General features: G+C 62.1%; 1 protein-coding gene across 1 annotated transcript in view; it reads left to right on the forward strand.

The window, feature by feature from the left end:
- Positions 1-26,412, forward strand: part of LOC142484923 (solute carrier family 22 member 7-like) — a 185,349-nt gene that overhangs the window by 31,354 nt on the left and 127,583 nt on the right. Inside the window, exons 2-4 of the mRNA XM_075584175.1 lie at positions 1,322-1,425; positions 1,958-2,112; positions 14,801-14,969. Of these exons, the coding sequence (XP_075440290.1) occupies positions 1,322-1,425; positions 1,958-2,112; positions 14,801-14,969 (428 nt within the window). The remainder of the gene's footprint in view (positions 1-1,321; positions 1,426-1,957; positions 2,113-14,800; positions 14,970-26,412) is intronic.

A 26,412-nucleotide genomic window follows, 5' to 3' on the forward strand; every position in this document is an offset into this window, starting at 1 on the left:
CCACGCCAGTCACAGTGTAACCGTGTTCCACGCCAGTCACAGTGTAACCGTGTTCCACGCCAGTCACAGTGTAACCGTGTTCCACGCCAGTCACAGTGTAACCGTGTTCCACGCCAGTCACAGTGTAACCGTGTTCCACGCCAGTCACAGTGTAACCGTGTTCCACGCCAGTCACAGTGTAACCGTGTTCCACGCCAGTCACAGCGTAACCGTGTTCCACGCCAGACACAGTGTAACCGTGTTCCACGCCAGTCACAGCGTAACCGTGTTCCACGCCAGTCAGTGTAACCGTGTTCCACGCCAGTCACAGTGTAACCGTGTTCCACGCCAGTCACAGTGTAACCGTGTTCCACGCCAGTCACAGTGTAACCGTGTTCTACGCCAGTCACAGTGTAACCGTGTTCCACGCCAGTCACAGTGTAACCGTGTTCCACGCCAGTCACAGTGTAACCGTGTTCCACGCCAGTCACAGTGTAACCGTGTTCCACGCCAGTCACAGTGTAACCGTGTTCCACGCCAGTCACAGTGTAACCGTGTTCCACGGCAGTCACAGTGTAACCGTGTTCCACGCCAGTCACAGTGTAACCGTGTTCCACGCCAGTCACAGTGTAACCGTGTTCCACGCCAGTCACAGTGTAACCGTGTTCCACGCCAGTCACAGTGTAACCGTGTTCCACGCCAGTCACAGTGTAACCGTGTTCCACGCCAGTCACAGTGTAACCGTGTTCCACGCCAGTCACAGTGTAACCGTGTTCCACGCCAGTCACAGTGTAACCGTGTTCCACGCCAGTCACAGTGTAACCGTGTTCCACGCCAGTCACAGTGTAACCGTGTTCCACGCCAGTCACAGTGTAACCGTGTTCCACGCCAGTCACAGTGTAACCGTGTTCCACGCCAGTCACAGTGTAATCGTGTTCCACGCCAGTCACAGTGTAACCGTGTTCCACGCCAGTCACAGTGTAACCGTGTTCCACGCCAGTCACAGTGTAACCGTGTTCCACGCCAGTCACAGTGTAACCGTGTTCCACGCCAGTCACAGTGTAACCGTGTTCCACGCCAGTCACAGTGTAACCGTGTTCCACGCCAGTCACAGTGTAACCGTGTTCCACGCCAGTCACAGTGTAACCGTGTTCCACGCCAGTCACAGTGTAACCGTGTTCCACGCCAGTCACAGCGTAACCGTGTTCCACGCCAGTCACAGTGTAACCGTGTTCCACGCCAGTCAGTGTAACCGTGTTCCACGCCAGTCACAGTGTAACCGTGTTCCACGCCAGTCATTCTTCACGTGGCACCCTGACCCAGGCCCGCTCTCTGTTTGCAGTGGGATCTGGTGTGTGACAGGAAGGGGTTAAACCAAGCATTGGCCACCTTCTTCTTCATCGGCGTTACCGTGGGAGCCATCACCATCGGTTACCTGTCAGACAGGTGAGTGCGCGCACACGCGTGGCTATCATAACTAGCACATTGTGCTCTGCTCACAAATGCGCACACGCATGACTCATATTTCCTGTATCACTCACGCGTGACACGTGTTCTGCCTGTATGACACACGCATGACTCATATTTCCTGTATCTCTCACGCGTGACACGTTTCTTTCCTGTACCCAACGCAAGACACGTGTTCTGCCTGTATGACACACGCATGACACGTGTCTTTCCTGTATCACTCACACGTGACACGTTTCCTTGCTGTACCTAACGCAGGACACGTGTTCCGCCTGTATGAGACACGCATGACACGTGTCTTTCCTGTATCACTCAGGCGTGACACGTTTCCTTCCTGTACCTAACGCAGGACACATGTTCTGCCTGTATGACACGCATGACAGTGCAGAAACCCGTCACAATGTTGCAATCTGATTGATATATGACACTGTGTACCCCTGTAACTCCGTGTACCCCTGAAACTGTCTCACATGACGGCACAGTAATGCCGCTGTACCCCCTGTACCCCCAGGTTTGGACGCCGTGTCATGCTGCTGCTCTCCTTCCTCATTTCCCTGGTGTTTGGGGGGCTCTCTGCGGGGTCCGTGTCATACCCCATGCTTGCGGTCAGCCGGTCCCTCTGTGGGGTGGGTCTATCTGGACTCTCCATCATCACCGTGGCTCTGAGTAAGGGGTGACACATCACTGCATATACATACACACACGTGTCACAGCCGTGTCATTTCATCATGTGACAAGTCTGCTTTTATACACATGGAAGCATGTCACCCCCAGTGCACATCTCCAACTGTAATCTTCCCTCGGTCTGACGTGTGTGAGTGTGTATACTCTGTATCACTGTGCGTGCGTGCGTGTGCACATATACACTCAGTCTCACTCTACATCCCTGCCAAGTGTGAAGTGGGTGCTGTATGTATACACAACACACACACAATCTCATTATGCGCACACACTTATTGTTGTATACCATGTGACTGAGTCATTTTAGGTCAAGTATGTGATGTCATCAAAGGGAGTCCCATGGTATACAACAACCAATCAGATGGTGGAATTGGTTCCCACGCTCTGATTGGCTGAAATACCATGTGACGCCGGGTTAGTGACGTCATCTTAAAGGCAAAAGAAGCACAGCCATTCTGATTGGCTGGCATCATTCCCTTTAAGTGACGTCACTAAAAACAAAACAAAATGAAGTCGGCACATGGTTTTAACAGCCAATCAGGTGGCTGTTAACCATTGTGAGGGTAAATGTGACGTCACAAGCCATATTTAAGGCCGTGACGCCTCATTTGAGCCCAAGAAGCCGACGAGACAGCATCGGCTGGGATTTAACATGGGGTTTTATGGATTACAACAAGAAGATAGAAGATAAAGAAGAACAAGAAATGGTTACAGATGAAGATAGAAGACGGTGAGTAAAGAAAGAAAAAAGAAGATTGGGGTACCTGATCCGGATCTTCATGGCGGATGGCATCGGATGCTGTTGGAGGCCTTCAAGGTACGTGAGCTTCCTGTTACCCCGGGAGTCGGAGGGCCACCGCTTCTAATGGTAAGTAAGATATTCTATGTGTGTAAATGTCTCTTTTTACAGGTGTATTCTTTGGATGTGTTTTTTGATTTTTTTGGGGGAGGCACATTGACTGATAATATATTAATCTGTACCCCTTTAGGGTACAGATTAATACATTATTATGACAATATTTGGGGGGCATTTGTGGCTTTGTATGGATGGTGATTTTTGCGATGTCAGTTTATTATGTGGATGTCATTCTTTGGTATTTTGCTGCTTTATTTAAATAAAATGTTGTAGATTGATTTTTTATTTTAATTAATGTCTTGTGTTGACTAATGCGTTTAATGGTTGTGTTTCAGATATTTTTAAATAATTAATTTCTTGGTAGGTTAATGTTTCTATTAATTATTTGCTGTTGTATTAATTCACTGTTTTGATTGGTTACTGTTACAATTAATTTTGAGTTGTTTTAGTAATTATTTGGTTTGATTGGTTACTGTTTGAAATAATTCTAAGTTGTTTTATTAATTTAGTTATTTGATTGGTTAATGTTCTAATTCATTCATTGTTGATCTGGTTATTGCTTGTATTAATTGGATTAGTTGGCTAGTGTTTTTATTTAGTGAATTGTGTTTTTGTTTTGTTTTGTTATGTTTTATTATTGTGTGTTTTGTGCATAAATGTATTGTGATTAGGGTGCCCATTGAGTGCTATAGAGGCTTATCATGCCCATATTATTATTATATGGGTATGATGTACCCCTATACTACTCAATGGGTACAGGGTGGGTATAGTCAGTCTGGGGTGGGTGGTTAGGCCTCCCGGGTGGGTAGTGGGGTAGAGTGGCTTAACCCCTTAATGACTATAGCGGTTATTAAACGCTAAGTTGATTAAGGGGCCATTAGAATGTCTTTATTATGTATGTATGCTTTCCTGCTACGGAGGACAGAGGGACCTGCTGTATCGTGAGGAGGACGGCCAGCATATTGCTGTGGTAAGTAGAACTGTATTTATTTACTTTATTTATGCTGGCTAATGTTGTGTTTAATAATGGGCAAATAATCTATTATCCATATCTGGATAATAGTTATTTTGCCCAGTACTGTACTGTATGTGTTTGGGGGGGGGGGGGATTGATTGAAATGTAGGCCCATGTTTTATGTTTTAACATACAGGGTTGGTACCTTAGGTCTGCGGGGACCTCTGGAGACCACCCGAGGGCCCCAGACCCCCATGGGAACCACCCGAGGGTGCTCAGACACCTGTGGGGCTGACCCGGGGACCCCCAGACACCCGCAGGCCCACCCGTGGACCCCCAGACCCTGTGGGCACCCCCCTCTGGTGCACTGTTGGGCCTGCGGACCCCCGTCGGGCCCACCGGGGACTACCGGAGGCCTGGGATATGAATCCTGTATGTTAAAAAATACATCATGGTTTTACATTATGGGGGCATGGAGGGGGGGGGGGGGTTGGGTATTGGTGTTTATTAAATATTTTTATATTGACATTTTATTAATAGTGTAGATGTGTAGGGGGTCTCCGGAGTTGAACTGCGTTGGTTTCAGGTCCGGGGACCCCCTACAGGCCTCTTTATGGGGTGCTGGTATCTCCTATGCATTGGATTCCCGCGTCATGTGACCGGGACATTTCCATGCATAGGAGATACCGGCATCCCATACCGGGGCCTGTAACTCGGGAAGCAGGGGGTCCCCGGACCTGAAACCAACGCAGCTCTGCTCAGGAGACCCCCTGCTCATCTGCACTATTAATAAAATTGAAATCTAAAAATATTTTTTATACGCCAACATTCTCGCTGACAGAGGCGGGTCTCGCTGACAGAGGCGGGTCTCGCTGACAGAGGCGGGTCTCGCTGACAGAGGCGGGTCTCGCTGACAGAGGCGGGTCTCGCTGACAGAGGCGGGTCTCGCTGACAGAGGCGGGTCCCGCTGACAGGGGCGGGTCCCGCTGACAGAGGCGGGTCTCGCTGACAGGGGTGGGTCTCGTTGACAGGGGCGGGTCTCGCTGACAGGGGCGGGTCTCGCTGACAGGGGCGGGTCTCGCTGACAGGGGCGGGTCTCGCTGACAGAGGCGGGTCTCGCTGACAGAGGCGGGTCTCGCTGACAGAGGCGGGTCTCGCTGACAGAGGCGGGTCTCGCTGACAGAGGCGGGTCTCGCTGACAGAGGCGGGTCTCGCTAACAGAGGCGGGTCTCGCTGACAGGGGCGGGTCTCGCTGACAGGGGCGGGTCTCGCTGACAGAGGCGGGTCTCGCTGACAGAGGCGGGTCTCGCTGACAGAGGCGGGTCTCGCTGACAGAGGCGGGTCTCGCTGACAGGGGCGGGTCTCGCTGACAGGGGCGGGTCTCGCTGACAGAGGCGGGTCTCGCTGACACAGGCGGGTCTCGCTGACACAGGCGGGTCTCGCTGACAGAGGCGGGTCTCGCTGACAGAGGCGGGTCTCGCTGACACAGGCGGGTCTCGCTGACACAGGCGGGTCTCGCTGACACAGGCGGGTCTCGCTGACACAGGCGGGTCTCGCTAACAGAAGCGGGTCTCGCTGACAGAGGCGGGTCTCGCTGAAAGAGGCGGGTCTCGCTGACAGAGGCGGGTCTCGCTGACACAGGCGGGTCTCGCTGACACAGGCGGGTCTCGCTGACAGAGGCGAGTCTCGCTGACACAGGCGGGTCTCGCTGACACAGGCGGGTCTCGCTGACACAGGCGGGTCTCGCTAACAGAGGCGGGTCTCGCTGACAGGGGCGGGTCTCGCTGACAGAGGCGGGTCTCGCTGACAGAGGCGGGTCTCGCTGACAGAGGCGGGTCTCGCTGACAGAGGCGGGTCTCGCTGACACAGGCGGGTCTCGCTAACAGAGGCGGGTCTCGCTGACAGGGGCGGGTCTCGCTGACAGAGGCGGGTCTCGCTGACAGAGGCGGGTCTCGCTGACAGAGGCGGGTCTCGCTGACAGAGGCGGGTCTCGCTGACAGAGGCGGGTCTCGCTGACAGAGGCGGGTCTCGCTGACAGAGGCGGGTCTCGCTGACACAGGCGGGTCTCGCTGACACAGGCGGGTCTCGCTGACACAGGCGGGTCTCGCTGACACAGGCGGGTCTCGCTGACAGAGGCGGGTCTCGCTGACAGAGGCGGGTCTCGCTGACAGAGGCGGGTCTCGCTGACACAGGCGGGTCTCGCTGACACAGGCGGGTCTCGCTGACACAGGCGGGTCTCGCTGACACAGGCGGGTCTCGCTGACACAGGCGGGTCTCGCTGACAGAGGCGGGTCTCGCTGACAGTGGCGGGTCTCGCTGACAGTGGCGGGTCTCGCTGACAGTGGCGGGTCTCGCTGACAGTGGCGGGTCTCGCTGACAGAGGCGGGTCTCGCTGACAGGGGCGGGTCTCGCTGACAGGGGCGGGTCTCGCTGACAGTGGCGGGTCTCGCTGACAGAGGCGGGTCTCGCTGACAGAGGCGGGTCTCGCTGACAGTGGCGGGTCTCGCTGACAGAGGCGGGTCTCGCTGACACAGGCGGGTCTCGCTGACACAGGCGGGTCTCGCTGACACAGGCGGGTCTCGCTGACACAGGCGGGTCTCGCTGACACAGGCGGGTCTCGCTGACAGAGGCGGGTCTCGCTGACAGAGGCGGGTCTCGCTGACAGAGGCGGGTCTCGCTGACAGGGGCGGGTCTCGCTGACAGAGGCGGGTCTCGCTGACACAGGCGGGTCTCGCTGACACAGGCGGGTCTCGCTGACACAGGCGGGTCTCGCTGACACAGGCGGGTCTCGCTGACACAGGCGGGTCTCGCTGACACAGGCGGGTCTCGCTGACAGAGGCGGGTCTCGCTAACAGAGGCGGGTCTCGCTGACAGTGGCGGGTCTCGCTGACACAGGCGGGTCTCGCTGACACAGGCGGGTCTCGCTGACACAGGCGGGTCTCGCTGACAGCGGCGGGTCTCGCTGACAGCGGCGGGTCTCGCTGACAGTGGCGGGTCTCGCTGACAGAGGCGGGTCTCGCTGACAGAGGCGGGTCTCGCTGACAGAGGCGGATCTCGCTGACAGAGGCGGGTCTCGCTGACAGAGGCGGGTCTCGCTGACAGAGGCGGGTCTCGCTGACAGAGGCGGGTCTCGTTGACAGGGGCGGGTCTCGCTGACAGAGGCGGGTCTCGCTGACAGTGGCGGGTCTCGCTGACAGAGGCGGGTCTCGCTGACACAGGCGGGTCTCGCTGACACAGGCGGGTCTCGCTGACACAGGCGGGTCTCGCTAACAGAGGCGGGTCTCGCTGACAGGGGCGGGTCTCGCTGACAGAGGCGGGTCTCGCTGACACAGGCGGGTCTCGCTAACAGAGGCGGGTCTCGCTGACAGGGGCGGGTCTCGCTGACAGAGGCGGGTCTCGCTGACAGAGGCGGGTCTCGCTGACAGAGGCGGGTCTCGCTGACAGAGGCGGGTCTCGCTGACAGAGGCGGGTCTCGCTGACAGAGGCGGGTCTCGCTGACAGAGGCGGGTCTCGCTGACAGAGGCGGGTCTCGCTGACACAGGCGGGTCTCGCTGACACAGGCGGGTCTCGCTGACACAGGCGGGTCTCGCTGACACAGGCGGGTCTCGCTGACAGAGGCGGGTCTCGCTGACAGTGGCGGGTCTCGCTGACAGAGGTGGGTCTCGCTGACAGTGGCGGGTCTCGCTGACAGTGGCGGGTCTCGCTGACAGTGGCGGGTCTCGCTGACAGAGGCGGGTCTCGCTGACAGAGGCGGGTCTCGCTGACAGAGGCGGGTCTCGCTGACAGAGGCGGGTCTCGCTGACAGAGGCGGGTCTCGCTGACAGGGGCGGGTCTCGCTGACAGGGGCGGGTCTCGCTGACAGTGGCGGGTCTCGCTGACAGAGGCGGGTCTCGCTGACAGAGGCGGGTCTCGCTGACAGTGGCGGGTCTCGCTGACACAGGCGGGTCTCGCTGACACAGGCGGGTCTCGCTGACACAGGCGGGTCTCGCTGACACAGGCGGGTCTCGCTAACAGAGGCGGGTCTCGCTGACAGAGGCGGGTCTCGCTGACAGAGGCGGGTCTCGCTGACAGAGGCGGGTCTCGCTGACAGAGGCGGGTCTCGCTGACAGAGGCGGGTCTCGCTGACAGAGGCGGGTCTCGCTGACAGAGGCGGGTCTCGCTGACAGAGGCGGGTCTCGCTGACAGAGGCGGGTCTCGGTGACACAGGCGGGTCTCGCTGACACAGGCGGGTCTCGCTGACACAGGCGGGTCTCGCTGACACAGGCGGGTCTCGCTGACACAGGCGGGTCTCGCTGACACAGGCGGGTCTCGCTGACAGAGGCGGGTCTCGCTGACAGTGGCGGGTCTCGCTGACAGAGGCGGGTCTCGCTGACAGTGGCGGGTCTCGCTGACAGTGGCGGGTCTCGCTGACAGTGGCGGGTCTCGCTGACAGAGGCGGGTCTCGCTGACAGAGGCGGGTCTCGCTGACAGAGGCGGGTCTCGCTGACAGAGGCGGGTCTCGCTGACAGAGGCGGGTCTCGCTGACAGGGGCGGGTCTCGCTGACAGGGGCGGGTCTCGCTGACAGTGGCGGGTCTCGCTGACAGAGGCGGGTCTCTCTGACAGAGGCGGGTCTCGCTGACAGTGGCGGGTCTCGCTGACAGTGGCGGGTCTCGCTGACACAGGCGGGTCTCGCTGACACAGGCGGGTCTCGCTGACACAGGCGGGTCTCGCTGACACAGGCGGGTCTCGCTGACACAGGCGGGTCTCGCTGACAGAGGCGGGTCTCGCTGACAGAGGCGGGTCTCGCTGACAGAGGCGGGTCTCGCTGACAGAGGCGGGTATCGCTGACAGAGGCGGGTCTCGCTGACACAGGCGGGTCTCGCTGACAGAGGCGGGTCTCGCTGACACAGGCGGGTCTCGCTGACACAGGCGGGTCTCGCTGACAGAGGCGGGTCTCGCTGACACAGGCGGGTCTCGCTGACACAGGCGGGTCTCGCTGACACAGGCGGGTCTCGCTGACACAGGCGGGTCTCGCTGACAGAGGCGGGTCTCGCTAACAGAGGCGGGTCTCGCTGACAGTGGCGGGTCTCGCTGACACAGGCGGGTCTCGCTGACACAGGCGGGTCTCGCTGACAGAGGCGGGTCTCGCTGACAGTGTCGGGTCTCGCTGACAGTGGCGGGTCTCGCTGACAGTGGCGGGTCTCGCTGACACAGGCGGGTCTCGCTGACACAGGCGGGTCTCGCTGACACAGGCGGGTCTCGCTGACACAGGCGGGTCTCGCTGACACAGGCGGGTCTCGCTGACAGAGGCGGGTCTCGCTGACAGAGGCGGGTCTCGCTGACAGGGGCGGGTCTTGCTGACAGGGGCGGGTCTCGCTGACAGAGGCGGGTCTCGCTGACAGAGGCGGGTCTCGCTGACAGAGGCGGGTCTCGCTGACACAGGCGGGTCTCGCTGACAGTGGCGGGTCTCGCTGACAGTGGCGGGTCTCGCTGACAGAGGCGGGTCTCGCTGACAGAGGCGGGTCTCGCTGACAGTGGCGGGTCTCGCTGACAGAGGCGGGTCTCGCTGACACAGGCGGGTCTCGCTGACACAGGCGGGTCTCGCTGACACAGGCGGGTCTCGCTGACAGAGGCGGGTCTCGCTGACAGAGGCGGGTCTCGCTGACAGAGGCGGGTCTCGCTGACACAGGCGGGTCTCGCTCACAGTGGCGGGTCTCGCTGACAGTGGCGGGTCTCGCTGACAGAGGCGGGTCTCGCTGACAGTGGCGGGTCTCGCTGACAGAGGCGGGTCTCGCTGACACAGGCGGGTCTCGCTGACACAGGCGGGTCTCGCTGACAGAGGCGGGTCTCGCTGACACAGGCGGGTCTCGCTGACAGTGGCGGGTCTCGCTGACAGTGGCGGGTCTCGCTGACAGAGGCGGGTCTCGCTGACAGTGGCGGGTCTCGCTGACAGAGGCGGGTCTCGCTGACACAGGCGGGTCTCGCTGACACAGGCGGGTCTCGCTGACACAGGCGGGTCTCGCTGACACAGGCGGATCTCGTTGCTGACAGAGGCGGGTCTCGCTGACACAGGCGGGTCTCGCTGACAGAGGCGGGTCTCGCTGACACAGGCGGGTCTCGCTGACACAGGCGGGTCTCGCTGACACAGGCGGATCTCGTTGCTGACAGAGGCGGGTCTCGCTGACACAGGCGGGTCTCGCTGACAGAGGCGGGTCTCGCTGACAGAGGCGGGTCTCGCTGACAGAGGCGGGTCTCGCTGACACAGGCGGGTCTCGCTGACAGTGGCGGGTCTCGCTGACAGTGGCGGGTCTCGCTGACAGAGGCGGGTCTCGCTGACAGAGGCGGGTCTCGCTGACAGAGGCGGGTCTCGCTGACAGAGGCGGGTCTCGCTGACAGAGGCGGGTCTCGCTGACAGTGGCGGGTCTCGCTGACAGAGGCGGGTCTCGCTGACACAGGCGGGTCTCGCTGACACAGGCGGGTCTCGCTGACACAGGCGGGTCTCGCTGACACAGGCGGGTCTCGCTGACACAGGCGGATCTCGTTGCTGACAGAGGCGGGTCTCGCTGACACAGGCGGGTCTCGCTGACAGAGGCGGGTCTCGCTGACAGAGGCGGGTCTCGCTGACAGAGGCGGGTCTCGCTGACAGAGGCGGGTCTCGCTGACAGAGGCGGGTCTCGCTGACAGAGGCGGGTCTCGCTGACAGGGGCGGGTCTCGCTGACAGGGGCGGGTCTCGCTGACAGAGGCGGGTCTCGCTGACAGAGGCGGGTCTCGCTGACAGAGGCGGGTCTCGCTGACAGAGGCGGGTCTCGCTGACAGGGGCGGGTCTCGCTGACAGGGGCGGGTCTCGCTGACAGAGGCGGGTCTCGCTGACAGAGGCGGGTCTCGCTGACAGAGGCGGGTCTCGCTGACAGAGGCGGGTCTCGCTGACAGAGGCGGGTCTCGCTGACAGAGGCGGGTCTCGCTGACAGAGGCGGGTCTCGCTGACAGAGGCGGGTCTCGCTGACAGAGGCGGGTCTCGCTGACAGAGGCGGGTCTCGCTGACACAGGCGGGTCTCGCTGACACAGGCGGGTCTCGCTGACACAGGCGGGTCTCGCTGACAGAGGCGGGTCTCGCTGACACAGGCGGGTCTCGTTGCTGCAGTAGGCGGATCTCGTTGCTGACAGAGGCGGGTCTCGCTAACAGAGGCGGGTCTCGCTGACAGAGGCGGGTCTCGCTGACAGAGGCGGGTCTCGCTGACAGAGTGGGGTCTCGCTGACAGAGGCGGGTCTCGCTGACAGAGGCGGGTCTCGCTGACAGAGGCGGGTCTCGCTGACAGAGGCGGGTCTCGCTGACAGAGGCGGGTCTCGCTGACAGAGGCGGGTCTCGCTGACAGAGGCGGGTCTCGCTGACAGGGGCGGGTCTCGCTGACAGAGGCGGGTCTCGCTGACAGAGGCGGGTCTCGCTGACAGAGGCGGGTCTCGCTGACAGGGGCGGGTCTCGCTGACAGGGGCGGGTCTCGCTGACAGAGGCGGGTCTCGCTGACAGAGGCGGGTCTCGCTGACAGAGGCGGGTCTCGCTGACAGAGGCGGGTCTCGCTGACAGAGGCGGGTCTCGCTGACAGAGGCGGGTCTCGCTGACAGAGGCGGGTCTCGCTGACAGAGGCGGGTCTCGCTGACAGAGGCGGGTCTCGCTGACAGAGGCGGGTCTCGCTGACAGAGGCGGGTCTCGCTGACACAGGCGGGTCTCGCTGACACAGGCGGGTCTCGCTGACACAGGCGGGTCTCGCTGACAGAGGCGGGTCTCGCTGACACAGGCGGGTCTCGTTGCTGCAGTAGGCGGATCTCGTTGCTGACAGAGGCGGGTCTCGCTAACAGAGGCGGGTCTCGCTGACAGAGGCGGGTCTCGCTGACAGAGGCGGGTCTCGCTGACAGAGTGGGGTCTCGCTGACAGAGGCGGGTCTCGCTGACAGAGGCGGGTCTCGCTGACAGAGGCGGGTCTCGCTGACAGAGGCGGGTCTCGCTGACAGAGGCGGGTCTCGCTGACAGAGGCGGGTCTCGCTGACAGAGGCGGGTCTCGCTGACAGAGGCGGGTCTCGCTGACAGGGGCGGGTCTCGCTGACAGAGGCGGGTCTCGCTGACAGAGGCGGGTCTCGCTGACAGAGGCGGGTCTCGCTGACACAGGCGGGTCTCGCTGACAGAGGCGGGTCTCGCTGACAGAGGCGGGTCTCGCTGACAGAGGCGGGTCTCGCTGACAGAGGCGGGTCTCGCTGACAGAGGCGGGTCCCGCTGACAGGGGCGGGTCTCGCTGACAGGGGCAGGTCTCGTTGACAGGGGCGGGTCTCGCTGACAGGGGCGGGTCTCGCTGACAGGGGCGGGTCTCGCTGACAGAGGCGGGTCTCGCTGACAGAGGCGGGTCTCGCTGACAGAGGCGGGTCTCGCTGACAGAGGCGGGTCTCGCTGACAGTGGCGGGTCTCGCTGACAGTGGCGGGTCTCGCTGACAGAGGCGGGTCTCGCTGACAGAGGCGTGTCTCGCTGACAGAGGCGGGTCTCGCTGACACAGGCGGGTCTCGCTGACAGAGGCGGGTCTCGCTGACAGAGGCGGGTCTCGCTGACAGAGGCGGGTCTCGCTGACAGAGGCGGGTCTCGCTGACAGAGGCGGGTCTCGCTAACAGAGGCGGGTCTCGCTGACAGTGGCGGGTCTCGCTGACAGAGGCGGGTCTCGCTGACACAGGCGGGTCTCGCTGACACAGGCGGGTCTCGCTGACACAGGCGGGTCTCGCTGACACAGGCGGGTCTCGCTGACACAGGCGGGTCTCGCTGACACAGGCGGGTCTCGCTGACACAGGCGGGTCTCGCTGACACAGGCGGGTCTCGCTGACAGTGGCGGGTCTCGCTGACAGTGGCGGGTCTCGCTGACAGAGGCGGGTCTCGCTGACAGAGGCGGGTCTCGCTGACAGAGGCGGGTCTCGCTGACAGAGGCGGGTCTCGCTGACAGTGGCGGGTCTCGCTGACAGTGGCGGGTCTCGCTGACAGAGGCGGGTCTCGCTGACAGAGGCGGGTCTCGCTGACAGAGGCGGGTCTCGCTGACAGAGACGGGTCTCGCTGACAGAGGCGGGTCTCGCTGACAGAGGCGGGTCTCGCTGACAGAGGCGGGTCTCGCTGACAGAGGCGGGTCTCGGCAGGTCCTCTCACCGTCGGCATCTCGCCATGTTTGCTCAGACTGCTCAGGGCTTTCCTGGGTACCGTGAGAGCAACTCGGCAAATCCATGGCGCGTTCAAAGCCCGCCGAAAGGCCATTAGCGCCGTTTACAGAATAGGCCCCTCAGTCTCACTATACGCCCCCTGCAGGTGTGGAGTGGATGCTGTGTGTATATACTCAGTCTCACTATACGCCCCCGCAGGTGTGGAGTGGATGCTGTGTGTGTATATACTCAGTCTCACTATACGCCCCCGCAGGTGTGGAGTGGATGCTGTGTGTGTATATACTCAGTCTCACTATACGCCCCCGCAGGTGTGGAGTGGATGCTGTGTGTGTATATACTCAGTCTCACTATACGCCCCCGCAGGTGTGGAGTGGGTGCTGTGCGTGCATATACTCAGTCTCACTATACACCCCCTGCAGGTGTGGAGTGGATGCTGTGTGTGTATATACTCAGTCTCACTATACGCCCCCGCAGGTGTGGAGTGGGTGCTGTGTGTGTGTATATACTCAGTCTCACTATACGCCCCCTGCAGGTGTGGAGTGGATGCTATGTGTATGTGTATATACTCCGTCTCACTATACACCCCCACAGGTGTGGAGTGGGTGCTGTGTGTGTGTGTGTGTGTGTGTGTATACTCAGTCTCACTATACGCCCCCGCAGGTGTGGAGTGGGTGCTGTGTGTGTATACTCAGTGTCACTATACGCCCCCGCAGGTGTGGAGTGGGTGCTGTGTGTGTATACTCAGTGTCACTATACGCCCCCGCAGGTGTGGAGTGGGTGCTGTGTGTGTATACTCAGTCTCACTATACGCCCCCGCAGGTGTGGAGTGGGTGCTGTGTGTGTATACTCAGTGTCACTATACGCCCCCGCAGGTGTGGAGTGGGTGCTGTGTGTGTATACTCAGTGTCACTATACGCCCCCGCAGGTGTGGAGTGGGTGCTGTGTGTGTATACTCAGTGTCACTATACGCCCCCGCAGGTGTGGAGTGGGTGCTGTGTGTGTATACTCAGTGTCACTATACGCCCCCGCAGGTGTGGAGTGGATGCTGTGTGTGTATATACTCAGTCTCACTATACGCCCCCGCAGGTGTGGAGTGGGTGCTGTGTGTGTGTATATACTCAGTCTCACTATACGCCCCCTGCAGGTGTGGAGTGGATGCTATGTGTATGTGTATATACTCCGTCTCACTATACACCCCCACAGGTGTGGAGTGGGTGCTGTGTGTGTGTGTGTGTGTGTGTGTATACTCAGTCTCACTATACGCCCCCGCAGGTGTGGAGTGGGTGCTGTGTGTGTATACTCAGTGTCACTATACGCCCCCGCAGGTGTGGAGTGGGTGCTGTGTGTGTATACTCAGTGTCACTATACGCCCCCGCAGGTGTGGAGTGGGTGCTGTGTGTGTATACTCAGTCTCACTATACGCCCCCGCAGGTGTGGAGTGGGTGCTGTGTGTGTATACTCAGTGTCACTATACGCCCCCGCAGGTGTGGAGTGGGTGCTGTGTGTGTATACTCAGTGTCACTATACGCCCCCGCAGGTGTGGAGTGGGTGCTGTGTGTGTATACTCAGTGTCACTATACGCCCCCGCAGGTGTGGAGTGGGTGCTGTGTGTGTATACTCAGTGTCACTATACGCCCCCGCAGGTGTGGAGTGGGTGCTGTGTGTGTGTATACTCAGTCTCACTATACGCCCCCGCAGGTGTGGAGTGGGTGGGCCCCCAGCACCGCACGTTTGCCGGGATCCTGACCAGTCTGTGCTGGAGCACGGGGAACGTTTTCCTGGCCTTGCTGGGGTACCTGCTGCGGGACTGGCGCTCGTTACTGATCACCGTCACCGCGCCGTGTGTGCTGGGCGTCATCAGCATCTGGTGAGCACACAACCGCACCCCCTCTCTCCTCCACGGTGCGATGCTCTGCACACCTTCTCTCCTCCCCGGTGCGATGCTCTGCACTCCCTCTCTCTCCTCCCCGGTGCGATGCTCTGCACTCCCTCTCTCTCCTCCCCGGTGCGATGCTCTGCACTCCCTCTCTCCTCCCCGGTGCAATGCGCTGCACCCCCTCTCTCCTCCCCGGTGCAATGCTCTGCACTCCCTCTCTCCTCCCCGGTGCGATGCTCTGCACTCCCTCTCCTCCCCGGTGCAATGCTCTGCACCCCCCCTCTCCTCCCCAGTGCAATGATCTGCACTCCTTCTCTCCTCCCCGGTGCGATGCTCTGCACCCCGTCTCTCCTCCGCGGTGCGATGCTCTGCACTCCCTCTCTCCTCCCGGTGCGATGCTCTGCACTCCCTCTCTCCTCCCCGGTGCGATGCTCTGCACCCCCTCTCTCCTCCCGGTGCGATGCTCTGCACTCCCTCTCTCCTCCCCGGTGCGATGCTCTGCACTCCCTCTCTTCTCCCCGGTGCGATGCTCTGCACCCCCTCTCTCCTCCCCGGTGTGATGCTCTGCACCCCCTCTCTCCTCCCCGGTGTGATGCCCTGCACCCCCTCTCTCCTCCCCGGTGTGATGCCCGGCACTCCCTCTCTCTCCTCCCCGGTGCGATGCTCTGCACTCCCTCTCTCTCATCCCTGGTGCGATGCTCTGCACTCCCTCTCTCCTCCATGGTGCGATGCTCTGCACTCCCTCTCTCCTCCCCGGTGCGATGCTCTGCACTCCCTCTCTCTCCTCCCTGGTGCGATGCTCTGCACTCCCTCTCTCTCCTCCCCGGTGCGATGCTCTGCACTCCCTCTCTCCTCCCGGTGCGATGCTCTGCACTCCCTCTCTCCTCCCCGGTGCGATGCTCTGCACTCCCTCTCTTCTCCCCGGTGCGATGCTCTGCACCCCTTCTCTCCTCCCCGGTGTGATGCTCTGAACCCCCTCTCTCCTCCCCGGTGTGATGCCCTGCACCCCCTCTCTCCTCCCCGGTGTGATGCCCGGCACTCCCTCTCTCTCCTCCCCGGTGCGATGCTCTGCACTCCCTCTCTCTCATCCCTGGTGCGATGCTCTGCACTCCCTCTCTCCTCCCCGGTGCGATGCTCTGCACTCCCTCTCTCTCTTCCCCTGTGCGATGCTCTGCACTACCTCTCTCCTCCCCGGTGCAATGCTCTGCACCCCCTCTCTCCTCCCCGGTGCAATGCTCTGCACTCCCTTTCTCTCCTCCCCGGTGCGATGCTCTGCACTCCCTCTCTCTCCTCCCCGGTGCGATGCTCTGCACTCCCTCTCTCTCCTCCCCGGTGCGATGCTCTGCACTCCCTCTCCTCCCCGGTGCGATGCTCTGCACCCCCTCTCTCCTCCCCGGTGCAATGCTCTGCACTCCCTCTCTCCTCCCAGGTGCGATGCTCTGCACTCCCTCTCTCCTCCCCGGTGCGATGCTCTGCACTCCCTCTCTCTCCTCCCCGGTGCGATGCTCTGCACCCCCTCTCTCCTCCCCGGTGCAATGCTCTGCACTCCCTCTCTCCTCCCCGGTGCGATGCTCTGCACTCCCTCTCTCCTCCCCGGTGCAATGCTCTGCACTCCCTCTCTCTTCTCCCCGGTGCGAATCTCTGCACTCCCTCTCTTTCCTCCTCGGTGCGATGCTCTGCACTCCCTCTCTCTGCTCCCCAGTGCGATTCTCTGCACTCCCTCTCTCTCCTCCCCGGTGCAAAGCTCTGCACCCCCTCTCTCCTCCCCGGTGCAATGCTCTGCACTCCCTCTCTCTCCTCCCCGGTGCGATGCTCTGCACTCCCTCTCTCTCCTCCCCGGTGCGATGCTCTGTACTCCCTCTCTCTCCTCCCCGGTGCGATGCTCTGCACTCCCTCTGTCCTCCCCGGTGCGATGCTCTGCACTCCCTCTCTCTCCTCCCCGATGCGATGCTCTGCACTCCCTCGGTCCTCCCCGGTGCGATGCTCTGCACTCCCTCTCTCTCCTCCCCGATGCGATGCTCTGCACTCCCTCTGTCCTCCCCGGTGCAATGCTACGCACTCCCTCTCTCTTCTCCCTGGTGCGAATCTCTGCACTCCCTCTCTCTCCTCTCCGGTGCGATGCTCTGCACTCCCTCTCTCTCCTCCCCGGTGCGATGCTCTGCACTCCCTCTCTCTCCTCACCGATGCGATGCTCTGCACCCCCTCTTTCCTCCCCGGTGCAATGCTCTGCACTCCCTCTCTCCTCCCAGGTGCGATGCTCTGCACTCCCTCTGTCCTCCCCGGTGCAATGCTACGCACTCCCTCTCTCTTCTCCCTGGTGCGAATCTCTGCACTCCCTCTCTCTCCTCTCCGGTGCGATGCTCTGCACTCCCTCTCTCTCCTCCCCGGTGCGATGCTCTGCACTCCCTCTCTCTCCTCCCCGGTGCGATGCTCTGCACCCCCTCTTTCCTCCCCGGTGCAATCCTCTGCACTCCCTCTCTCCTCCCAGGTGCGATGCTCTGCACTCCCTATCTCCTCCCCGGTGCGATGCTCTGCACTCCCTCTCTCTCCTCCCCGGTGCGATGCTCTGCACCCCCTCTCTCCTCCCCGGTGCAATGCTCTGCACTCCCTCTCTCCTCCCCGGTGCGATGCTCTGCACTCTCTCGCTCTCCTCCCCGGTGCGATGCTCTGCACTTCCTCTCTCTCCTTCCCGGTGCGATGCTCTGCACTCCCTCTCTCTCCTCCCCGGTGCGATGCTCTGCACCCCCTCTCTCCTCCCCGGTGCAATGCTCTGCACTCCCTCTCTCCTCCCCGGTGCGATGCTCTGCACCCCCTCTCTCCTCCCCGGTGCAATGCTCTGCACTCCCTCTCTCTCCTCCCCAGTGCAATGCTCTGCACTCACTCTCTCTCCTCCCCGGTGCGATGCTCTGCACTCCCTCTCTCTCCTCCCCGGTACGATGCTCTGCACTCCCTCTCTCTCCTCCCCGGTGCGATGCTCTGCACTCCCTCTCTCTCCTCCCCGGTGCGATGCTCTGCACTCCCTCTGTCCTCTCCGGTGCGATGCTCTGCACTCCCTCTCTCTCCTCCCCGGTGCGATGCTCTGCACTCCCTCTCTCCTCCCCGGTGCGATGCTCTGCACTCCCTCTCTCTCCTCCCCGGTGCGATGCTCTGCACTCCCTCTCTCCTACCCGGTGCGATGCTCTGCACTCCCTCTCTCCTCCCTGGTGCTATGCTCTGCACTCCCTCTCTCCTTCCCGGTGCGATGCTCTGCACCCCCTCTATCCTCCCCGGTGCGATGCTCTGCACTCCCTCTCTCTCCTCCCCGGTGCGATGCTCTGCACTCCCTCTCTCTCCTCCCCGGTGCGATGCTCTGCACTCCCTCTGTCCTCCCCGGTGCGATGCTCTGCACTCCCTCTCTCATCCCCGGTGCAATGCTCTGCACTCCCTCTCTCCTCCCTGGTGCGATGCTCTGCACTCCCTCTCTCCTCCCCGGTGCAATGCTCTGCACTCCCTCTCTCCTCCCCGGTGCGATGCTCTGCACTCCCTATCTCTCCTCCCCGGTGCGAGGCTCTGCACCCCATCTCTCCCTGGTGCAATGCTCTGCACTCCCTCTCTCCTCCCTGGTGCGATGCTCTGCACTCCCTCTCTCCTACCCGGTGCGATGCTCTGCACTCCCTCTCTCCTCCCTGGTGCTATGCTCTGCACTCCCTCTCTCCTTCCCGGTGCGATGCTCTGCACCCCCTCTCTCCTCCCCGGTGCGATGCTCTGCACTCCCTCTCTCTCCTCCCCGGTGCGATGCTCTGCACTCCCTCTCTCCTACCCGGTGCGATGCTCTGCACTCCCTCTCTCCTCCCTGGTGCTATGCTCTGCACTCCCTCTCTCCTTCCCGGTGCGATGCTCTGCACCTCCTCTCTCCTCCCCGGTGCGATGCTCTGCACTCCCTCTCTCTCCTCCCCGGTGCGATGCTCTGCACTCCCTCTCTCTCCTCCCCGGTGCGATGCTCTGCACTCCCTCTGTCCTCCCCGGTGCGATGCTCTGCACTCCCTCTCTCATCCCCGGTGCAATGCTCTGCACTCCCTCTCTCCTCCCTGGTGCGATGCTCTGCACTCCCTCTCTCCTCCCCTGTGCGATGCTCTGCACCCCCTCTCTCTTCCCCGGTGCGATGCTCTGCACGCCCTCTCTCTCCTCCCCGGTGCGATGCTCTGCACTCCCTCTCTCCTCCCATGTGCGATGCTCTGCACTCCCTCTCTCTTCTCCCATGTGCGATGCTCTGCACTCCCTCTCTCCTCTCATGTGCGATGCTCTGCACGCCCTCTCTCTCCTCCCCGGTGCGATGCTCTGCATTCCCTCTCTCTCCTCCCTGGTGCGATGCTCTGCACCTCCTCTCTCCTCCCCGGTGCGATGCTCTGCACTCCCTCTCTCTCCTCCCCGGTGCGATGCTCTGCACTCCCTCTCTCTCCTCCCCGGTGCGATGCTCTGCACTCCATCTGTCCTCCCCGGTGCGATGCTCTGCACTCCCTCTCTCATCCCCGGTGCAATGCTCTGCACTCCCTCTCTCCTCCCTGGTGCGATGCTCTGCACTCCCTCTCTCCTCCCCGGTGCGATGCTCTGCACACCCTCTCTCTGCTCCCCGGTGCGATGCTCTGCACTCCCTCTCTCCTCCCCTGTGCGATGCTCTGCACCCCCTCTCTCTTCCCCGGTGCGATGCTCTGCACGCCCTCTCTCTCCTCCCCGGTGCGATGCTCTGCACTCCCTCTCTCCTCCCATGTGCGATGCTCTGCACTCCCTCTCTCTTCTCCCATGTGCGATGCTCTGCACTCCCTCTCTCCTCTCATGTGCGATGCTCTGCACGCCCTCTCTCTCCTCCCCGGTGCGATGCTCTGCACTCCCTCTCTCTCCTCCCCGGTGCGATGCTCTGCACTCCCTCTGTCCTCTCCGGTGCGATGCTCTGCACTCCCTCTCTCTCCTCCCCGGTGCGATGCTCTGCACTCCCTCTCTCCTCCCCGGTGCGATGCTCTGCACTCCCTCTCTCTCCTCCCCGGTGCGATGCTCTGCACTCCCTCTGCCCTCCCCGGTGCAATGCTCTGCACTCCCTCTCTCCTCCCCGGTGCGATGCTCTGCACTCCCTATCTCTCCTCCCCGGTGCGAGGCTCTGCACCCCATCTCTCCCTGGTGCAATGCTCTGCACTCCCTCTCTCATCCCCGGTGCAATGCTCTGCACTCCCTCTCTCCTCCCTGGTGCGATGCTCTGCACTCCCTCTCTCCTCCCCGGTGCGATGCTCTGCACTCCCTATCTCTCCTCCCCGGTGCGAGGCTCTGCACCCCATCTCTCCCTGGTGCAATGCTCTGCACTCCCTCTCTCCTCCCTGGTGCGATGCTCTGCACTCCCTCTCTCCTACCCGGTGCGATGCTCTGCACTCCCTCTCTCCTCCCTGGTGCTATGCTCTGCACTCCCTCTCTCCTTCCCGGTGCGATGCTCTGCACCCCCTCTCTCCTCCCCGGTGCGATGCTCTGCACTCCCTCTCTCTCCTCCCCGGTGCGATGCTCTGCACTCCCTCTCTCCTACCCGGTGCGATGCTCTGCACTCCCTCTCTCCTCCCTGGTGCTATGCTCTGCACTCCCTCTCTCCTTCCCGGTGCGATGCTCTGCACCTCCTCTCTCCTCCCCGGTGCGATGCTCTGCACTCCCTCTCTCTCCTCCCCGGTGCGATGCTCTGCACTCCCTCTCTCTCCTCCCCGGTGCGATGCTCTGCACTCCCTCTGTCCTCCCCGGTGCGATGCTCTGCACTCCCTCTCTCATCCCGGTGCAATGCTCTGCACTCCCTCTCTCCTCCCTGGTGCGATGCTCTGCACTCCCTCTCTCCTCCCCGGTGCGATGCTCTGCACTCCCTCTCTCCTCCCTGGTGCGATGCTCTGCACTCCCTCTCTCTCCTCCCCGGTGCGAGGCTCTGCACCCCATCTCTCCCTGGTGCAATGCTCTGCACTCCCTCTCTCCTCCCCGGTGCGATGCTCTGCACACCCTCTCTCCTCCCATGTGCGATGCTCTGCACTCCCTCTCTCTTCTCCCATGTGCGATGCTCTGCACTCCCTCTCTCCTCTCATGTGCGATGCTCTGCACGCCCTCTCTCTCCTCCCCGGTGCGATGCTCTGCATTCCCTCTCTCTCCTCCACGGTGCGATGCTCTGCACTCCCTCTCTCCTCCCGGTGCGATGCTCTGCACTCCCTCTCTCCTCCCCGGTGCGATGCTCTGCACTCCCTCTCTTCTCCCCGGTGCGATGCTCTGCACCCCTTCTCTCCTCCCCGGTGTGATGCTCTGCACCCCCTCTCTCCTCCCCGGTGTGATGCCCTGCACCCCCTCTCTCCTCCCCGGTGTGATGCCCGGCACTCCCTCTCTCTCCTCCCCGGTGCGATGCTCTGCACTCCCTCTCTCTCATCCCTGGTGCGATGCTCTGCACTCCCTCTCTCCTCCCCGGTGCGATGCTCTGCACTCCCTCTCTCTCTTCCCCTGTGCGATGCTCTGCACTACCTCTCTCCTCCCCGGTGCAATGCTATGCACCCCCTCTCTCCTCCCCGGTGCAATGCTCTGCACTCCCTTTCTCTCCTCCCCGGTGCGATGCTCTGCACTCCCTCTCTCTCCTCCCCGGTGCGATGCTCTGCACTCCCTCTCTCCTCCCTGGTGCGATGCTCTGCACTCCCTCTCTCTCCTCCCCGGTGCGAGGCTCTGCACCCCATCTCTCCCTGGTGCAATGCTCTGCACTCCCTCTCTCCTCCCCGGTGCGATGCTCTGCACACCCTCTCTCTGCTCCCCGGTGCGATGCTCTGCACTCCCTCTCTCCTCCCCTGTGCGATGCTCTGCACCCCCTCTCTCTTCCCCGGTGCGATGCTCTGCACGCCCTCTCTCTCCTCCCCGGTGCGATGCTCTGCACTCCCTCTCTCCCCCCATGTGCGATGCTCTGCACTCCCTCTCTCTTCTCCCATGTGCGATGCTCTGCACTCCCTCTCTCCTCTCATGTGCGATGCTCTGCACGCCCTCTCTCTCCTCCCCGGTGCGATGCTCTGCATTCCCTCTCTCTCCTCCCCGGTGCGATGCTCTGCACTCCCTCTCTCCTCCCGGTGCGATGCTCTGCACTCCCTCTCTCCTCCCCGGTGCGATGCTCTGCACTCCCTCTCTTCTCCCCGGTGCGATGCTCTGCACCCCTTCTCTCCTCCCCGGTGTGATGCTCTGCACCCCCTCTCTCCTCCCCGGTGTGATGCCCTGCACCCCCTCTCTCCTCCCCGGTGTGATGCCCGGCACTCCCTCTCTCTCCTCCCCGGTGCGATGCTCTGCACTCCCTCTCTCTCATCCCTGGTGCGATGCTCTGCACTCCCTCTCTCCTCCCCGGTGCGATGCTCTGCACTCCCTCTCTCTCTTCCCCTGTGCGATGCTCTGCACTACCTCTCTCCTCCCCGGTGCAATGCTTTGCACCCCCCTCTCTCCTCCCCGGTGCAATGCTCTGCACTCCCTTTCTCTCCTCCCCGGTGCGATGCTCTGCACTCCCTCTCTCTCCTCCCCGGTGCGATGCTCTGCACTCCCTCTCTCCTCCCTGGTGCGATGCTCTGCACTCCCTCTCTCTCCTCCCCGGTGCGATGCTCTGCACTCCCTCTCTCTCCTCCCCATTGCGATGCTCTGCACTCCCTCTCTCTCCTCCCCGGTGCGATACTCTGCACTCCCTCTCCTCCCCGGTGCGATGCTCTGCACCCCCTCTCTCCTCCCCGGTGCAATGCTCTGCACTCCCTCTCTCCTCCCAGGTGCGATGCTCTGCACTCCCTCTCTCCTCCCCGGTGCGATGCTCTGCACTCCCTCTCTCTTCTCCCCGGTGCGAATCTCTGCACTCCCTCAATTTCCTCCCCGGTGCGATGCTCTGCACTCCCTCTCTCTCCTCCCCGGTGCAAAGCTCTGCACCCCCTCTCTCCTCCCCGGTGCAATGCTCTGCACTCCCTCTCTCTCCTCCCCGGTGCGATGCTCTGCACTCCCTCTCTCTCCTCCCCGGTGCGATGCTCTGTACTCCCTCTCTCTCCTCCCCGGTGCGATGCTCTGCACTCCCTCTGTCCTCCCCGGTGCGATGCTCTGCACTCCCTCTGTCCTCCCCGGTGCGATGCTCTGCACTCCCTCTCTCCTCCCCGGTGCGATGCTCTGCACTCCCTCTCTCCTCCCCGGTGCGATGCTCTGCACTCCCTCTCTCCTCCCCGGTGCAATGCTCTGCACTCCCTATCTCTCCTCCTAGGTGCAATGCTCTGCACTCCCTCTCTCCTCCCCGGTGCGATGCTCTGCACTCCCTCTCTCTCCTCCCCGGTGCGAGTCTCTGCACCCCCTCTCTCCTCCCCGGTGCAATGCTCTGCACCCCCTCTCTCCTCCCCGGTGCGATGCTCTGTACTCCCTCTCTCTCCTCCCCGGTGCGATGCTCTGCACTCCCTCTCTCTCCTCCCCGGTGCGATGCTCTGCACTCCCTCTCTCTCCTCCCCGGTGCGATGCTCTGCACTCCCTCTCTCCTCCCCGGTGCGATGCTCTGCACTCCCTCTCTCTCTTCCCCTGTGCGATGCTCTGCACTACCTCTCTCCTCCCCGGTGCAATGCTATGCACCCCCTCTCTCCTCCCCGGTGCAATGCTCTGCACTCCCTTTCTCTCCTCCCCGGTGCGATGCTCTGCACTCCCTCTCTCTCCTCCCCGGTGCGATGCTCTGCACTCCCTCTCTCCTCCCTGGTGCGATGCTCTGCACTCCCTCTCTCTCCTCCCCGGTGCGAGGCTCTGCACCCCATCTCTCCCTGGTGCAATGCTCTGCACTCCCTCTCTCCTCCCCGGTGCGATGCTCTGCACACCCTCTCTCTGCTCCCCGGTGCGATGCTCTGCACTCCCTCTCTCCTCCCCTGTGCGATGCTCTGCACCCCCTCTCTCTTCCCCGGTGCGATGCTCTGCACGCCCTCTCTCTCCTCCCCGGTGCGATGCTCTGCACTCCCTCTCTCCCCTCATGTGCGATGCTCTGCACTCCCTCTCTCTTCTCCCATGTGCGATGCTCTGCACTCCCTCTCTCCTCTCATGTGCGATGCTCTGCACGCCCTCTCTCTCCTCCCCGGTGCGATGCTCTGCATTCCCTCTCTCTCCTCCCCGGTGCGATGCTCTGCACTCCCTCTCTCCTCCCGGTGCGATGCTCTGCACTCCCTCTCTCCTCCCCGGTGCGATGCTCTGCACTCCCTCTCTTCTCCCCGGTGCGATGCTCTGCACCCCTTCTCTCCTCCCCGGTGTGATGCTCTGCACCCCCTCTCTCCTCCCCGGTGTGATGCCCTGCACCCCCTCTCTCCTCCCCGGTGTGATGCCCGGCACTCCCTCTCTCTCCTCCCCGGTGCGATGCTCTGCACTCCCTCTCTCTCATCCCTGGTGCGATGCTCTGCACTCCCTCTCTCCTCCCCGGTGCGATGCTCTGCACTCCCTCTCTCTCTTCCCCTGTGCGATGCTCTGCACTACCTCTCTCCTCCCCGGTGCAATGCTTTGCACCCCCTCTCTCCTCCCCGGTGCAATGCTCTGCACTCCCTTTCTCTCCTCCCCGGTGCGATGCTCTGCACTCCCTCTCTCTCCTCCCCGGTGCGATGCTCTGCACTCCCTCTCTCCTCCCTGGTGCGATGCTCTGCACTCCCTCTCTCTCCTCCCCGGTGCGATGCTCTGCACTCCCTCTCTCTCCTCCCCAGTGCGATGCTCTGCACTCCCTCTCTCTCCTCCCCGGTGCGATGCTCTGCACTCCCTCTCCTCCCCGGTGCGATGCTCTGCACCCCCTCTCTCCTCCCCGGTGCAATGCTCTGCACTCCCTCTCTCCTCCCAGGTGCGATGCTCTGCACTCCCTCTCTCCTCCCCGGTGCGATGCTCTGCACTCCCTCTCTCTTCTCCCCGGTGCGAATCTCTGCACTCCCTCAATTTCCTCCCCGGTGCGATGCTCTGCACTCCCTCTCTCTCCTCCCCGGTGCAAAGCTCTGCACCCCCTCTCTCCTCCCCGGTGCAATGCTCTGCACTCCCTCTCTCTCCTCCCCGGTGCGATGCTCTGCACTCCCTCTCTCTCCTCCCCGGTGCGATGCTCTGTACTCCCTCTCTCTCCTCCCCGGTGCGATGCTCTGCACTCCCTCTGTCCTCCCCGGTGCGATGCTCTGCACTCCCTCTGTCCTCCCCGGTGCGATGCTCTGCACTCCCTCTCTCCTCCCCGGTGCGATGCTCTGCACTCCCTCTCTCCTCCCCGGTGCAATGCTCTGCACTCCCTCTCTCTCCTCCCCGGTGCGATGCTCTGCACTCCCTCTCTCTCCTCCCCGGTGCGATGCTCTGTACTCCCTCTCTCTCCTCCCCGGTGCGATGCTCTGCACTCCCTCTGTCCTCCCCGGTGCGATGCTCTGCACTCCCTCTCTCTCCTCCCCGATGCGATGCTCTGCACTCCCTCGGTCCTCCCCGGTGCGATGCTCTGCACTCCCTCTCTCTCCTCCCCGATGCGATGCTCTGCACTCCCTCTGTCCTCCCCGGTGCAATGCTACGCACTCCCTCTCTCTTCTCCCTGGTGCGAATCTCTGCACTCCCTCTCTCTCCTCTCCGGTGCGATGCTCTGCACTCCCTCTCTCTCCTCCCCGGTGCGATGCTCTGCACTCCCTCTCTCTCCTCCCCGGTGCGATGCTCTGCACCCCCTCTTTCCTCCCCGGTGCAATCCTCTGCACTCCCTCTCTCCTCCCAGGTGCGATGCTCTGCACTCCCTATCTCCTCCCCGGTGCGATGCTCTGCACTCCCTCTCTCTCTTCCCCGGTGCGATGCTCTGCACCCCCTCTCTCCTCCCCGGTGCAATGCTCTGCACTCCCTCTCTCCTCCCCGGTGCGATGCTCTGCACTCTCTCGCTCTCCTCCCCGGTGCGATGCTCTGCACTTCCTCTCTCTCCTCCCCGGTGCGATGCTCTGCACTCCCTCTCTCTCCTCCCCGGTGCGATGCTCTGCACCCCCTCTCTCCTCCCCGGTGCAATGCTCTGCACTCCCTCTCTCCTCCCCGGTGCGATGCTCTGCACCCCCTCTCTCCTCCCCGGTGCAATGCTCTGCACTCCCTCTCTCTCCTCCCCAGTGCAATGCTCTGCACTCACTCTCTCTCCTCCCCGGTGCGATGCTCTGCACTCCCTCTCTCTCCTCCCCGGTACGATGCTCTGCACTCCCTCTCTCTCCTCCCCGGTGCGATGCTCTGCACTCCCTCTCTCTCCTCCCCGGTGCGATGCTCTGCACTCCCTCTGTCCTCTCCGGTGCGATGCTCTGCACTCCCTCTCTCTCCTCCCCGGTGCGATGCTCTGCACTCCCTCTCTCCTCCCCGGTGCGATGCTCTGCACTCCCTCTCTCTCCTCCCCGGTGCGATGCTCTGCACTCCCTCTCTCCTACCCGGTGCGATGCTCTGCACTCCCTCTCTCCTCCCTGGT

This window comes from Ascaphus truei, unplaced genomic scaffold, assembly GCF_040206685.1.
Source record: "Ascaphus truei isolate aAscTru1 unplaced genomic scaffold, aAscTru1.hap1 HAP1_SCAFFOLD_469, whole genome shotgun sequence".
Classification (NCBI taxonomy): domain Eukaryota; kingdom Metazoa; phylum Chordata; class Amphibia; order Anura; family Ascaphidae; genus Ascaphus; species Ascaphus truei.